Below are 17,209 nucleotides of genomic sequence, written 5' to 3'. Positions count from 1 at the left end.
CCACCACAATATTGTAGATTTTTCTTCTCTCTTCAGAAGCACTGCTAGTGCATTTGTAAATATCTTGCTGTGTTATTCTTTCTCTCATCGTTTTGTGATTGTTGTTTTAATTAAAATCAAATCTTCTTCATCTCGTCTCGTCATCCCATTGTCATTGAGATCAAAGGAAGTCTTTGTTAATGAATCACTTTAGTTTGCCGGTGTGCTTCCCCGACATTGATTATGGTTGGATAATTTGAGACAGTCCTATTCTTTGTAGATTTTTCTTCTTTCTTTAAAAACAGGTATTTTTGTATGGTTCGTCAAGTTTTTTAATTAAAACATTTTAATAACTAATGCATGTTTTCTTTATCTTGTCTCGGTTATCATCTAAAGCAAAAAAACCTTTCTAAAATCACATTTCCATCAGTGATTTCTCTGATGAGATTGTTTGCACATGACCTTGCTTGTATAAAAAACTGTTTTCCTCTATTTTTTCTTTAGAACAAGCAATAAATTCTTGCTGTCAAAGCAGAAGAACACGTTATCTTTCAATCAAATTACTAATGAACCATTTTTCAGAATTGAATTTTTCCCCCTTTGCTCTCTCTTTCTCTTTTCCCCTCGTATGATAAGGCATCTTCTCAGTGATAACTCACTGAGGCATGTTAACCGCATCCCTGAGCGCTTCTTTAATTGAAACTTTTTAGTATCTCGCTCTCGTTCTCAAGTTTATTTAGCATTCATTTCACTTGCAGAAAAGTGAGAGCTGCCAGTATATCTCTCAAAGACAGAACCTCAACATCAAATCACACACACACACACACACACACACACACATGAAGCTCAGTAACAAAACTCCCCTAGTGCAGACACAATGTGCATCAATAGCACTTTACCTCTGTCAGTCTTGAATTATATAAATATATATATATTCACAATATATATTTATATATATATATAAATTCACAGCGACGGCTGCACACATGCATGAGGGTGGGAGAGAGAGTGATGCTATAGATCTTGATTACAGTGACACTCTCATCAGAGCACACATGCTCACATAAACACTGTTGTGAATAGTGAGATGTTAAAGTGAGCAATGCGAGTGAGAGAGCCCTCCTGGTAATTAATTCCAATTCAAGGCCTAAGTGCTTTGAGGAAAGATTACTGTGAGCCACCATGATGGAGCGGGATGAGCTGCCTCTCCTCTTCCTGCATTTTGCACTGATGCAAGAAACAGGAAAGATATAGAGGGAAAAGCTCTTTTACAAACCCAAGTGAGCTACAGTACCTTGCTGTTTTCTGTCTGCACAGATGCCTTCTAAAGGGATGTTCACACCGATAGCAACACACCAACCACAAGTAATTTCTTTTCAATAAGAATAAAAATTCAATAACAATAAGGTGATTTCCAATGACTGTGATGCTACAAAGCTGGGCAACTTCTGCACTACCAAAACAACAGATACTGTGCTGATTGAGTTATTGTCAGAGTACCATTTTATGTTAAAATGCCCCACCCAGACGACTCCTTGTGCTTTTGAATTACTCTTTGATGTCATTCACCGATTGGTCTGTGCGGCACCACTTCAGAGCCAGCGTGACTATGGCCAATGGTTCAACGCGCCAAATGGTTCACCAAATTCGTTCAAAACGTGGATTAAGAAATGAAATGCCGGTATGGGTTGCTCGGGCAAAACAGACAACATTGTGTCTAAAATAACACAAGATTAACTTCTTAATAAACTGTTGTATAAGATGAGTATCACATTTGCACTCATGTGATATTGCACTAAGCCTACTTCTCGTGTGATATTTCTTAAGGGGATTTTGCCCCATATCTTGAATTTTAGGCAAGGCAAGTTTATTTATATAGCACATTTCAAATACAATAGTAATTCAATGTGCTTTACATAAAAGAAAGTAAAATAATAATTAATAATAACAAGAATAAAACAAGCAATTTTAAAACTTTTAAAATTATTTTAAAAATCACTTATTTAGAATGAATTTAAAACAGAAAATTATTTTTTAATAAAATAAGATAAAAAAACAGTGAAAATATAATGCAATCAGTTCGGACATTGCACATTGCTCATTCAATAAATGCACAGCTAAACAGATGAGTTTTAAGTCTAGATTTAAATGTGACTAGTGTTTTAGCACATCTGATCTCTTCTGGAAGCTGATTCCAGCTGCGGGCAGCATAGTAACTAAAGGCGGACTCCCCTTGTTTTGTGTGAACCCTTGGTATTTCTAACTGACTCGATCCTAATGATCTGAGTGCTCTGTTAGGCTTATATTCAGTGAGCATATCTGAAATATATTTCGGTCCTAGGTCATTTAGTGACTTATATATGAGTAAAAGTACTTTAAAATCAATCCTAAATGTAACTGGAAGCCAGTGTAAGGACCTGAGGACTGATGTGATATGCTCAGATTTTCTGGTCCTAGTCAGAATCCTGGCAGCAGTGTTCTGGATGAGCTGCAGCTGTCTAATGGTCTTTTTGGGAAGACCAGTGAGGAGCCCATTACAATAGTCCACCCTGCTGGTGATAAAGGCTTGAACAAGTTTCTCCAAGTCTTGGCTGGAAACAAAAGATCTAATTCTTGCAATGTTTTTTTAAATGATAGTATGCTGATTTAGTTACTGCTTTGACATGGCTACTGAAACTAAGGTCTGTCTCCAGAATCACACCAAGATTCCTGACTTGATTTTTAGTTGTTTGACCCCTAGAGTCAAGGTATGCATTCACCTTGAACACTTCATCTTTGTTTCCAAATGCAATGACTTCAGTTTTTTCCTTGTTTAACTGAAGAAAGTTCTGGCACATCCAACTATTAATTTCATCAATGCATTTGCAGAGGGAGTCAATTGGGCTGTAGTCATTTGGAGATAAGGCTAGGTAAATCTGGGTATCATCAGCATAGGTTCTTTCTCATTATTTGACTTAGTGGGAGCATATACAGGCTAAACGAGAGTGGTGCAAGAATTGACCCTTGTGGGACTCCGCATGTCATGTTATTCATTAAATGTTTTTATTTACATTTTTTTAATATTCTATAGATTGTGTTGTTTTGGAATTTATGCCCAATCTTGGTTTTGGAACAGTTTATGTGTTGGGGCTTTGAAGCCTTTCAAGGTTTCATAGTTTTGGAAAAAGAGAAGGGAGTCCTCTCCCCTGCTGTCTTCTCTATTAAAGCCAAGAGCTCTCTCCTGGGTGCCTATCTCTCTGAGGAGGGACCTGCTATGGCCACTGACCACATCGTTATAATAGACAGATTTATGTGCTCTAGGGACTCCCAGAAGTCACATTACACCCTCCCTCCCTCCTGCTGAACTGCTGTACTGTTATAACCCAGCTGGCAGATAGAAACACTTTCGCTCTCCCTCTTATTCTCTTTGTAAGCGCACTCGTGCATAAGAGGAAATACAGGTGAATTTTAACTAAGCGTGAGACAACATCATGGACAACCCGTCACTCCTTTTATACTACACCTCCAGCTCTAATGGTGATAGATGTGGCACACTTGTGTATTATAACGAGAAGCAGGTGGCGTGTTTATTCCCCAGGAAGTGCATCGTTGAGCGTTCATATGACTGATATCCTGTACAGCCAATGAATCAGAGCTGAGCATGACAGTGCTCTGGGCAGGTCACGACAACAAACCCTCTTGGACATATGGTAAAACATTCAGGGTCAGACAGGTGAGCAAACAGCCAGCACTCTGTGAGGTCAGATACCTGGAGAGGTTAATTACTGTTGTGTCCCGAGGCTGAACATTAACCCAGGTCACCTATGGGCCACAGCATTTACGCTAGTGCTAGCACGACTGGCTAAATCCTCTGAACTTATGCCATCACTCGCTCAAAAGGTCATAACAGATGTGACTGTCACAGCTTCTCAAGCGCAAAAGTGCCTGTTCCCAAATGTCAGTGGCAGGATATTGATTGGTGGCAGACGGTATCATTTAATTGGTTGAAGGCACTCTCTCTGGCCCTCAGCGTTTAATCACAAGCGGAGCATTTATGAGACGCCTTTGAAAGCCCAATTAATCAAAACACAACAATCAATGTGCAGCAGTGTGTGTGAATCCTAAACCAGCTACTTTAGGAGCAACTCCCCCAATTGCTTCATGACATAAAACCATAGGATTTTTAAAGATTTTATGCTTGTTTCATCATTTTAGGCTTTTATTTGAATCAACAAAAGCCTTCTAGCAAATGTGTTTGACACAGATTCTTTCTATAAGGAACAATTAACTGTAAGTAACCAGTCTTTTTGTTAGGTTTCCAATACAGCAAGACACACAATCAATATGCATGCAATTATAGCCACATTTTGAACTTTTAATCCTATTATGAACTAAATATTAATCTTTGGAAACGAAACATGAAAATATATAACATGGACTTGCTTTGAAGGAGGGATCTTAGCCATATTCAGAGACAAGTCCACACAGACTTGAAGGTGCTTTTCATGCAAGGTAGAAAAAAAAAACTAAAACTATCAAAAAAAACAAAAAAAAACTACTGACCACATAAAAAAAACAGGAATTGCACAAATCTAGTACTGCTAGTACAAAATTTTTAAAATCTAGTTTAAAGTAGCTTGTACTTATATTAACTGTTTCAATGAATGCAAAATATGAAATTAATGAGTTACTTGTTCTTTAATTTGTATTACTGATAAAAATGTCATATTTATGTATTTTTATTTATTACTTTGTATAATTGCAACATTGACAGTTATTGAATTGAATCATTGAACTGACTTGAGCTGAAAAACAACACTATTTTCTTCAGATGAGTTGATTTTACAGTTATTGAACACCGAGTTCACTTAGAAACTATTGTCTTCTAGATCTGATTTCCAGCAGAATTGTGATATTTGAAATATTGGCGTCATTGATTATGTATGGAGCCAGAAGAGTCTCAATAAAGATAAATGCACACACTACAGTCACATATGCACACATAGGATTCATACATGCACACACATAATTCATAAATACACACACAGGATACACAAATGCACACAAAATTCACAAATGCACACACAAAATTTAAAAAGCACAGAAGATTCACAAATGCATACAAAATTCAGAAATGCACACAAAATTCAGAAATACACACACAATTCAGAAATGCAAACAACATTTACAAATGCACTCAAGATTCACAAATGCACAGGACAAGATTCACAAATGCACAGGACAAGATTCAGAAATGTATTTCTGATGCACACACACATATATCTTGATTCACAAACTGCTTGCAGTCTGTGAACTTCACTGCATTTGTGTGTGAATTTTGAGACTCCCCTAAACTTGGATTAAAAGTTATAATATCCAGACTATGTCATTACTCATTAGATCTCAATCTTCCTTACATTTGCATTTTCTTTGTATTTAAGTAATTATTTTTGCACCGGACCGATTCCTTGTGGCATGTTTCAATAGGCAGATGTGTGAATAAGATTTAAGAACTGAATTTTTTCAGTAGTAAGAAAGAAAGTCATATGAGCTTGGAGTGACATGAGGGAGAATAAATGACGACTGAATATGTTCTTCTGAGTGAACTGTCCCTGCAAGCATCTCTTTAGTTTTATAAAGACTGCATACTTTTTCCTATAAGTGTCATCAGTCTGTTCCAGTATAAACAAGTACCACAGCTGATAATATACAGTCATGTTTTTCTTTTGTTGGTCTCATGATCCGTTAAGCATTAAACATCAGCGGTGCTGGAATAAGACTCACGGGATGAGTATAAATCTGGACTGTTGATCGCAATACATGTAATTTCCAGAATCGCAGGTTCAGTTGCAGAGAGCCAGGCGACGGGACGTGCAGTTCATCACATTGTGGCGTCTGGGGCACTTTTGACCGGTTCACTGAAGCGCTGGGTCACCCATGGCTAATCATTAACTCATTATTGTGTATCAGGCTGTAGATCAGCTTTAACTCCAGTGCACTGAGATCTCTGACAGTTTATGGAGGCTACAGAATACTTCTGTACAGAGCAATAAAACACTCCGAATGGAATCTTGGAATGCCGTGGGAATGTGATGGCATGAATAGGCTCATGTTCAGTGATTCAGACTTCCTGAAATGCCCAATCGCGCTAATCGCTCGAGGTGTTCTGCTCTACTGGGTCATCTGTTCCTCCTTGTAGGCTTCAATAGCTACATCCTTCACTTCCCTTTGATTGATTTCCGATTAATTTTTAAACCCTTCTCATGTTCTCGAACCTTGCATGCATGACATCATATTGTAGACATGTTCAATTGACCTTAAGACAAGTCAGCTTCTCAGATGTGTAAAGGGCTGACATCATTGCTCATAAACCTTTTAAACAAACACTGACATGGCATGTCAAGCACTGTCAACAGACTCGGAAATAAAACGCTCACACTTTGTCTTTATAGAATCTTCACTTGCCTTTTCATTTTGTGGTGTCCCGAGTTGCACTTTTGTCTTAGATCACTGGCGGAGAGCATGCACAATAGCTCCCAAAATCTGCACATTTAAGCCACTTTAATATGCACTCTTATTGAGATTTATTCATTGGTGCACATTGGTGTAATCTTTCATCGAAATGTGATAACTTTTTCATTTTTGCCTGATGTAACCAAGAATTTTCCAATCCTTTAAGCACGAATCATATGAAGGCAACTCTACATGATCCAGTCATCAAAATAATGAAAACAGGATATGCTATTTTAAATTTTATAGAATTAAATATATTGCAAGTGCATGCTGCACACTGAAACGTATCTGTTTTATTGTAATAATAGCAAAATACTTAGCAAAGTGAGTGTTTATTTTGATAATAGCAAACACCCTTGTAAGCAAAAAAATTAATTAATAAATAACTAAATAAATAATTACAGTTATTCCTTGGTAGTTTTCTTTTTTTTACAACAATAAATATAGTGTCATATTGCAGATTTTATGTAATCAAGGTGACATTTATGCATTTTGAAAACACTTTCATCCAAAGCAACTTAACTATGAAATGTATATTTTGTATTACATAAATAACAAAATATTAAGCAAAGTGTACAAACTTTTTAATAATAGCAAACACACTTTACAAGCAATGAATAAATAAATAAACAATATTGTTTTGTAGCTTTTAAATGATAAAACAATAAATATACTTTGTTATGTAATACAATGACATGCATTTTAGCATTTGGCAAATGCTTTTATAAAAAGCACCTTATATTGCTCTAAGTTCTACATTTTATCAGATCTAACCTTGGCAATGCTAGTGCCATGCTCTTCGTGCATTTCAAGTGTGATGTAAGTGTCTGAACTCAGTAAGAGATCAACGAATAAACCTGCGATGCCCTCAACCTGCTCTGCTCATGTAATATAACAGCCCCGGTCGCAGAGCACAGGAGGATTTCTCCTCTTAAATTGCTCTGTGTGGTCTGCATCTCACGCTGAAGTTGCATTTATCTGCACGCTCATGCATTCTCTTTATCTGTTGTTTTTACCATGTCATCATTCGCAACACAGTTCCATCTCTTTCCCCTTATTAGTGTAATCAGACTATTACTGTAGATTTGCTGTTGATACTTTGCACTGGGGCCAAAGTAATTTCGTAAAACTTTTATGGCCACACCACAGGATGTTGCAATAGCATGTCCTGAGGGGCTCATCACTTCTCTCTTGTTAGATTTTTTTTTTTTCTTTGACTCACATACTCATGCACTCTTTTAGTGCTCTCTCTCACCACTAATAATTAGTTGCAGTGATAAAAGTCACAGATCCGCCTCCGGCCACATAATCCTGTAAGCGCCACACATCACTCATTCCCTCATACAAAGATTAAAAAAGTTTATCATCCAGCATGCTGGACTCTGTATTCAGAAAGAGGAGCAAAAAGCTCCTACAAGGCCCTCGGGAATGACTGCAGTAAAATCATTGAGAGCATGGCTGTGGATCAGTCAAGGTCAAGATCTGTCTCCATGTTTTGTGTTATTGATTTTTAAGTGGGTATTGCCCTGTCCTGCCACCCAGAGTTTTTAGTGCTGTTTGTGTTTGTGTAAATGGCTTGTAAAGAGATGAAGTTGTTGAGTTTTTGAGTGTCTAGTATGGATTCAATTCAGACTGATAGCTGAGGAACAGTGAACATGTTGTACAGCGCTGAGTGAATCTCTTGATATATTTTTATTTGTTGCCTTTAGATGATACTCAGTATATATTTTGATATTTTTATGTCTACTCTTAAGTGGCTTGAAAATAAGCCCAGTTAAAAGTAGTTATATTAGTTAAGTTATATTGAGTTATGCTGAATCATTTTAAATAAAAATAATAATTATTATTATAACTATACATATAACTATATATAATAAACAGCCATATTTCACTACATATGTTTAATAAAAAAAAAATAATAATAATAATAATAAATGGGGAAAATGCCACATAGAGACTTCTGTGACCTTGATGGATTCATGAATCAATCATACTGACTAAATGGCCAAACAAATGGATGTAATCCAATATGGCTAAATCTGGAACATTTGAATTGTTATGAACTATTATTGTGTATCAAATAAATAAATTAATTAATAAAGACAAAATTCACTATGTTGCTTAAGTTTTATTTATTCATCTCCAATAAAATATATTGTAGCTATAATGTGAATATTTGTTCTAACACCTGGCTCGTATACCTGCTCACATTATGTCTGGCCTTTCTGTAAACATACTTATCCTGAGCGATATGATCTTGAAACCTTGTTTTCTATGTATTACTGTGTGTATTCGTGTTAAAAAAGGTAAAGGAAGCACACCAAAGTCCTTTAGGCGCCTTAATTTTCCTCAATTTTCTCTGTTGAGGCAATGAGCCTCCATTCCTGCCTTTGCTCCAATATTTACAGCCTCAGATCCGTTTCCATCTTTGCAGATTCCTTCCGCAGCACAAATCTCCTAGCATCACACAGCACTTGAAAGCCACAAATCTTGCAGTATTGCGTAGCTGCAGGGCGACCAGTGGAGCCACGCGTTGCACCTGGCTGCCAGTGATGAGCTCTATCACTCTGCATGAGCCAGAATTCCTCTTCCTGTTCCTTGCATGCCATCAGCTATAAGATGAAAGCTAGAGCCTTAAAGACATGCAGCCATGAGTTTGGACACACTTCACTGAATTTACAGTATATATTATATACATAAAAAAGTTTGATGCAAAGACTTCTAAAATGTTTAAAATTAGTTTTGTGGGCAAACATAAATGATATTGACGCATAATTTCCTTAATACACTACAAATTACTATTGTTATTGTTTTTATGAGAACTTTTTAGATTGTTTTCATTTCAATAAAATTTTAGTTTACTTTATTCAGATTTTTTTCTTCCATTTGTCAGATGTGCTGGAGTGTAAATCAAAACCCACGAAGAAGGAGTTATCTAAATAGTTATTTTACTGATCCACAGGAGAAAAAAAATATGGCACATTCAAACACACATCCAAATAATTGAACATCAGTAGCGGACAAAGCAAAAATGGAGAACACAGTTTTTGAAATACTGAGAACCTAATCAATGGGAAACAGAAACAGGTGTGGGGCTAATTAATTAACTAAACAAGAAAAGGAACATGACCAAATAAGGAAATTCAGTAAGAACAGAAGTCCATAACTGACACCAGTTTTATTGATTTATTTTTTAAAGCATACATGTGAACTCTTAAGCATCCCAGCATGCACCCTATGAAGAAAGTTTTCTTTAATTATTATTATTAATAATTTTAATGTGGCACCAATATGTATATTTTGTTTTATTTAATTTTATTAGTAATTTTTGAAAGCATATATGCAAACTCTTAAAACCGTTTTTATGTATACCAGGATGCATCTCGTGAATAAAAACGTATAAAACAAATAAAACCTAACCCTAACCCTAACCAGTCTCTTGTTGATCAGCCAGTTTAACCGTTTCATCATCAGACTCTGGCTCAAGTTGGTAAGATACAACCTATACCATCTTTTCTACGTATTGACAAGTCTACAGGGCTGTCATTCTGTCATGGCAATTGGCGTTTTGTTTCCGACACTCGCTGTATGTGGTAGACCAATCCAAAACTGTAGACAGATCTCTCTACGGCACTGGACCAATCACAGGTGAGGGCTCACAGAATGGAGGGGTGTAGAGAGACTGATTCTTTGAACTGCTTCGTATGAGTCGTTTATAAATCATTTAGAAATGATTTTCAAATTATATCTGCTTTCTGAGAAAACTAACATGTTTTTTTTTTACCTTGCATGCATATACATTTGTTTTAGGAGACTCATAAAACAATATTAGCAACCTTAAAAATGGCATAGGGGCACTTTAACTGTTATTAATAATTGTGAAAAGCACTGATCTGTGTCATAAAAGTGACACCACTGCTTGGTATTCCCAAGTATGCCCTTACATTCTATTGAATTAATAGACAATTATATGAATTTAATGAGAAAACATCACCTGACAAGTCAGCATTTATAAATCTGAAGTATCGCTCAACTCAAACGTCCTAAGCATATAAATGGTTATTTGTTTAATGTCTGGAGTTTCCCCTGCGTATTAAAAAGTTACGTTCATATACAGTTCATTACACGATGAACATCGGACGCTCAATATATGTATTACAAAAGACAAAGTGCTCATTATGAAATCTGAGTAAAGATTTATGCTTTGAATATACCTTAATTCACCTTGTCCAGGTATTCACTGTTCATGTAATTTAGAGTATTTTAGAGTAGAGTTTAGAGTAGAGTTTTTATTCGTACAGTAGGCTAACTGCAAATGTTTCAACAATGATTTTGTTAACAGCATTCATTTTGCAGCAGGTAATGATATAAAAGTTGGTTAAATTAATAATTAATTCAACATATGTACAATTTTACTCCTATGGGGACGGTATAATGCTAGTAAAACGCCTTATAATTTGCGCAATCTTTCAGTATCTGAAATAGATGTTGCTCAGTCAGTGGACATCAGGGATCGGTGGTCGAAAGTAGCCATAGTAAGAAATGAGATATTTAGCTGCTAGTGTATATCCAGAATTAAGTAAGACACAGATGTCTCATTAGCATTTCTGTTAAACTGCAATCCCCTTCTTAACTAAAGATCCACCAGTCTTGGCACTTCTTGTCTTTAATGAAATTTGGATGAACTGTTTGGAATACAGAGCTGTTTATGACTCACACTGCGCCTGCTTCCCATGGGGAGTGGGTGGATAACAGGGGAGATAAGAGACTGCTGCCCCTCGAGGGTGCTCCTCATCGTTTCCCCTTCACACCCCCAGAGTCTGCTGCGGGAAGATATCATTCCCTCTGTGCTGCTTTCTGCCTGTCGCTGTAAACACAGCTGACTTGGTCCTGCATCAGACCCAGAGAAACATAAAGAGTTTGCATCTGTAAACCATGTCGCCAAACAAGAAATCTAACACAATAGACATGTAGCTCACATCTATATTGGGTAAAATAGTCCATTTTAATAAGATGTTATTTTTATGGTGACTTTTCAGTTCTGTACTTCAGTAAGGATTGAGATGATGCTGGATGAATTTTGTCCAAAATGAGATCTTTTAAAGCCTAAAACAGCCTATAGGTGTGCACATGATGTCTAGTTAGGCAGCTCACTAGGGTTTGGAATGGAGCCAATATGCCGAAATCAAAAGACCTCTGTAGTATTTGCTTTTGAAGCATCACTTTGATGTTGGGTGTTCATTTAAAGGAAAGAAAAAAAGTAGCAGGTCTTTATAATTAAGTTCGGAAATCTGTGGTAATAAACCATTGAATAATGTGAAGGATCACCTTTTGTGTGATTATTTTATTGAGACTTCTGTGTATGATCTGTTTCATAAGAAACTTGACATCTGAATATTAACCTTCATTTCAGGGATAAACATTGCATGGATAGATAATACTGGTACTCTTTGTAACAATATTGATGTTATTAAATGAGCAGCACAACACATTGCCGCCCTCTCCCTTCATTTGCTTGATTTCATTTGCTTAATTGAATATCCGGCAAGAAATGTGCTTTTTAAATGGCAATGCTGTTTAGGGAAGTACATATGCATCAGACTGATGAACTATTAATATTCAAAGAGCATTGATTTTCTAAGTATATGTCAGATATTACCACTGCTCTGGCTCGTGTTGAAGGGTTTTCTGTCGAGGCACAAGAAATCTGCACCAACCAATTTTTCCTCTGGGATTGTGATAGATTATACATCAATCCAAAAGTAATAAAGCAAGTGCTCTTTTCAGCTATAAGTCTATCAAACACTCCTGCAAATAAGTGACATCATGTTGGGATTGGAATTACGACAAAATTATACAGAATTTATGTGCATTTATGTTAGAGGGCCACTCTAGAAAACAAAACTGTTGATGGAGATATATGACCGGGCAATATTTTTAATATTTGCAATACATTTTTGTGATGATTTTTGCTGTCAATAAAGTTATGCAACATTGTAAGTATAACAGTAAATTTAATGCATTTTAATGCAACGCACACTATAATAATTAGCTTAATTATTGCATATAAATTTAAATGATTAAATATTTGCCCTTCATTTAGTGAAAAACGGTCTGGAGAACATGCCGTAATTGTTTTTAGATCTTAGATGTAAATATTTAAATATATTTCACATTATTTATATTCAGATCACATGCAACTTAAGACCAGTGTAGTTGGGACGTGCTTTTGAATCGCTGCATCCCTACTCTACAGTTCCTGTGCAGTCACGTCCTGAGAGAAACAGACTGACCTTTGACCTTTCATTCAAACACGCTTGCCATTATGGAGAGTCTCGCTGCCTGCTCATATCATTTGTCTTTCAGCAGAAGCAACTGGGGTCTTTAGAAATGCAGGCTGCGTTCAGTCCGTGCTTTGTTTTCCCAGCGTGCTCTTCCTGCAGGAATGTTCAGGAGACTGCAGGTTGGGCATGCCGGAGACGCTTGGCTGGTGCAATTGTAGCACCCACTCAAAAGCTGGGTCTGTGTTTTCTTTGGAAAGGCAGAGATGGTGGGGAGCAGCCTGCTGTAATTACAGCGTGTGCTGAAGCAGAGAGACTTGTGTGTGTGTGTGTGTGCTGAGCGTCATGCACTGCAGTGTTTGTGTGCATGTCCCTAAATGCTCGCAGTTTAATGCAGTGTCGGTGACTCTGTCAGCTCAGCGGTTCTCTTCCAGACTCATGATTTCCATAATAAGAGGGAGAAATGGCACGCTCGGAGACGGAGAGATGTTTCCGTCTGCTCAGCCTGCAGGAATGTGGAAGTGCACCTTCAGCTCCCGATCAAGTGTTTGAGGGTTTGATGGTGGAAGCGGTTTTCTGCCGTGGTGGCAGTGTGATTAGTGCTGGTCTACAGGCGTCTCTCTCTGTGCTGTTTCCATGATTGTTTTCTCTGTGGCAGAGGGGGGGTGTTGGATAGCAGATGTCTGCATTGTGTGAGCATGATTAATTAGCCCAGGTCTGGCCAATTACATGAGGAACACTTCTGGTTAATAAATGAATGCCTCATCTTAATCATGAGTGAGTGAGAGTGAGCATGGGGTGGCTTCATTGGAAAGATGCACGAGAGCCCTCAGCACACAGGCTATTAACACACACACACACCTCAAGACACACACTCTCAGTGTGAACCTGGCACGATGCGTGTGACCTCCAAAGGTCAGAGGCGTCTGTGGTCATTTAAATGGTCTCCAGGGACTCACTGTGGCTGGACCTCACTTACCTGTGTTTAAAACCACTTTATTATATTAACACAGTGACATCATTCGTTGTGTGCATGATGTCACTGTGTCAAAGGAATAGATCAGCCCAGAATGCAATTGACTGACTTTTTATGTTCTCCTGCTGACCAGTTATGTCATAGAGAAATAAATCCTTAAACTAATACTTAATGTCATATGGAAATAAATCAGGTTTACTCTTATTATGCCATAAAACACTACTGGAGTACATCCGGTGTTATTTTTCAGTTTTTTACATACCTGTAGTATTATTATATTTATTATTAAAATTATGATTTTGCTTTTATTTTTGCATACATTTTTATTTTCATATTTGTTCAAGTTCTTGTAAAAGTGGTATAGGCTTTTGTTCTTTTTTATTAGTTTATCTATTTAGTTATTCAGAAACACATCAACACCAGTGTAGTCTGATTCCAGAGCTGATTTGTTTAATTAATAGTTAGCTCTAGTTACCATATTGAGTCACGCTGATGAATCATTGAGCCAAAAATGAGTGGTTATTTCATGTTTTTTTTTTTTTTCACATATTTAGATTACTGTGTAACATGATGATTTTCAGTCAATAATGACTTAATTTTTTGGCTCTGTTCCTCACAAAATCTATCGTATGACTTCAGAAGACTTCATATGAAATGCTTTGCTCTCCGAGTACTAATAATGAAGTAATGTTTGAGATGTGTTGATGTAATGTTTGATTGCATCCATTACTATGATGCTTCATGATGTCATTCTCCTATTGCTTTAATTTATGGGACGATCACACAGAATTACAGGAATGTGATGTAATGCTAATAATGATGTCGTGTTTGAGGAATTGTATGTGCTGTTTGGTTTGCATCTTTCTGATGTTATTCTCTTTTGTGTCCCCCGTCAGGTCTCACTAAATGGTAGCGTGAGTGTGTAGTGATCCAGCAGGAGTTTAGGAACCCCTGCGGTGAGTGCCATCCACGAATCATGGTGCCACACACCCGAAAGGCCTCTCCTCGCGGCAGAACCTCGTCCCTCCTGCTGCTGCTCTGCCTGGCGGCGCCAATCCATGCAGACAGTGAGTAGCACACTTAAAAATACTAAAATGACTCTCTTCTCAGTACAAGACTTTGAGTACGTACATCTATGATCTAAAGAGTCAAGTGTGTAGGAATGGGAGTATCATGCAGTTTACAAAACAAACACAAGCTTCTTTCGTTTTACATCACACCAGTTGTCAAGGGTTGTTTTCTTTCAACTAAATTGAGGGAATTCTGGTTAGTGCTATAAGCACAGCCTGGGAAAAAAATGAGATGAGAAAATATGGATGTCAGAGGGATTTGAGATGTTGGATGCAATCACTGCTGTGTGATTGTGTAATAACATTTGCAGTAGGAGCTTTCGGATTCACATCGATCTTGCTTGTCTCGAGGGACCCGCGCAGGTCTTTAAGGGCCCGTATTTCGAATATTGTCTTTCATGAAGTGTAAAATGTAGCGGCAAAGTTGTAAAGCTGAAATTGCATGATAATTAGAGTTATTATGCCCTCAAACACTATAACTGTAGCTTTGTGTGGTTAACATCATGTCGAGAAGACGCTATGTCTACATCGGATTCACAAAACACTTGCTTTTGAGAAATTAGCTCCGTACCCAGTTTATTTGGACCAGTGGCTCCACTGAATCACAGCCTGCAAGTATGATAAATAAAAGATGTTTATATTTTCTATCAAGCATTCAAAATACAGAGCTATGGTGATGAGGGTATCGTTTCCGACACAGACTGACCAATCACAACAGACTGTGTCATCTGACCAATCAGAGCAGAGTAGGCTCATGGAAAAGAAGGGGTTCAGAGAGACTGAATCTTATAACTGCTTTGAACGAATTGTTTGAGAATCATTCGAAAATGAGGTGGTATTAAATTCATATTTTGAGTAAACTGAGGTGTTTTTAATCTTGCATGCATGTAAACCTATTGTAGGAGACTCCAAAAACAATATTAGGAACCTTAAAAATGGAATAATAGGGGGATTTTAATGAATCTGTTATGCTCCATGTCACGTTTATCTAGCTTTTCAAAGGGCAAATTAAAAAGTCCTAAAATATGAGACCTGCTAGTTTGCTTTTTTTGCGGGTGTCATTATTGAAAGATTTGGGTCCTGAAGCATAAGAGTCCCTGGAGAAAGATTTCAGCAAGTATTTTTGCAAAATCAAATAGCTGTGTTTACTCCAGCAATAGATCAGATTTGATAAGAGTGTGTTTGTGCAGCAGTATGAGAGTCACAGGCCTTATGTCATGTAGTCCCTGAACCCTGAGGCCAATAAAAACAATAAGAACACCAAAGTCTGGTCACTTATTACCGCTGCTGATCTTTATGGTGCAGTAATACCAGCAGCATTAATCATTTACTTATCGCTAGCATTACCAGACTAGGACTCACCTTATATGGAATTATAGTTGTGTACTTTGAGAAAAATATTTACGTCTTGCAGTCTTCTGGAAGGTTGACCAAGTTAGATGTAGTGTGTTTGGTTTACAGCAAGGTTAAGTTAGCTATTGGCTGTGGTCTTTTATTCACTTTGTTTTGAAATAGATGGTGTAAATATCTGGGGCATGTGGGCCATAAATACTTGAGCAGCAAATCAGTATATCAGAATGATTTCTGAAGATCATGTGACACTGAAGACTGGAGGAATGATGCTAAAAATACAGCTTTGCATCATAGAAATAAATTATATTTTAAAATGTATTCGGGTAGAAAAACTGTTTTTACTTTTACTGTATTGATGAGCAAATAAATGCTATGCCAATTTTGAGCCTTTTGACAGTATCCAGTAAAATGTAATGTATTTAAAATCTAAATAGATATTTTAATTAAAATTATTGTGTCCAAATGAATCCAAAATATTTAATGCATGAAGTAAAATACAGTAAAATATAGTTGAAATAATAAAATAATCTACAGTGGTCTTTACAGTGGAATAATTGTTGATTTTCATATTCCCCAACATAAAAATATTTAATATAAACAGCGACCATAGTATTTTTATACAACATTTGTGAGTGATGATGCACATTGTCACACCACCATGAGTTTCCCGCTCCGTGTTTGTATCAACATGGTTTTTCATTTGATCATGTTCAGGTGTGTCTTGTTATCACCAATACTGAAGTCCGGTCCTCCTTTTGCTTCATTTCCGGTTCTGGTCTTGTGTTGCTGTGTTTGGATTCCCTGTTCTTCAGTTGGATTTGCCCTCTTCGGATTATTAAAGACTTATCTTCATCTTTATGCATGCAACTACACAGCCATGCAAGATGTGACACATGTGATATGTTCATTCGAGTTTTGAACCAATTCATCAAAACTGATCTGCAGAATCAAATCAAACTCTGTTGCCACTTTTATGACTTAATTTTAAATCAGATATGCAATTAAAATGTTTTTGTCTTAACGGTCTCATAATTTGAGTCGTGGCACAAGTTTAGGAA

At 37.0% G+C, this 17,209-nt stretch overlaps 1 protein-coding gene across 6 annotated transcripts in view; it reads left to right on the top strand.

Moving 5' to 3' along the window:
- The window catches only part of LOC128015253 (receptor-type tyrosine-protein phosphatase F), a 190,640-nt gene that overhangs the window by 44,848 nt on the left and 128,583 nt on the right, over nt 1-17,209 (top strand). For all 6 annotated transcript variants that reach the window (XM_052598935.1, XM_052598934.1, XM_052598936.1 and 3 more), the window contains one exon: nt 14,625-14,795. In XM_052598935.1, the coding sequence (XP_052454895.1) occupies nt 14,705-14,795 (91 nt within the window). In that variant the 5' untranslated portion in view covers nt 14,625-14,704. The remainder of the gene's footprint in view (nt 1-14,624; nt 14,796-17,209) is intronic.

The sequence above is a fragment of the Carassius gibelio genome, chromosome A6 (assembly GCF_023724105.1).
Source record: "Carassius gibelio isolate Cgi1373 ecotype wild population from Czech Republic chromosome A6, carGib1.2-hapl.c, whole genome shotgun sequence".
Lineage (NCBI taxonomy): Eukaryota > Metazoa > Chordata > Actinopteri > Cypriniformes > Cyprinidae > Carassius > Carassius gibelio.
Note: the sequence above shows the minus strand (reverse complement) of the source record. Positions and strands in the feature narration are given on the sequence as shown.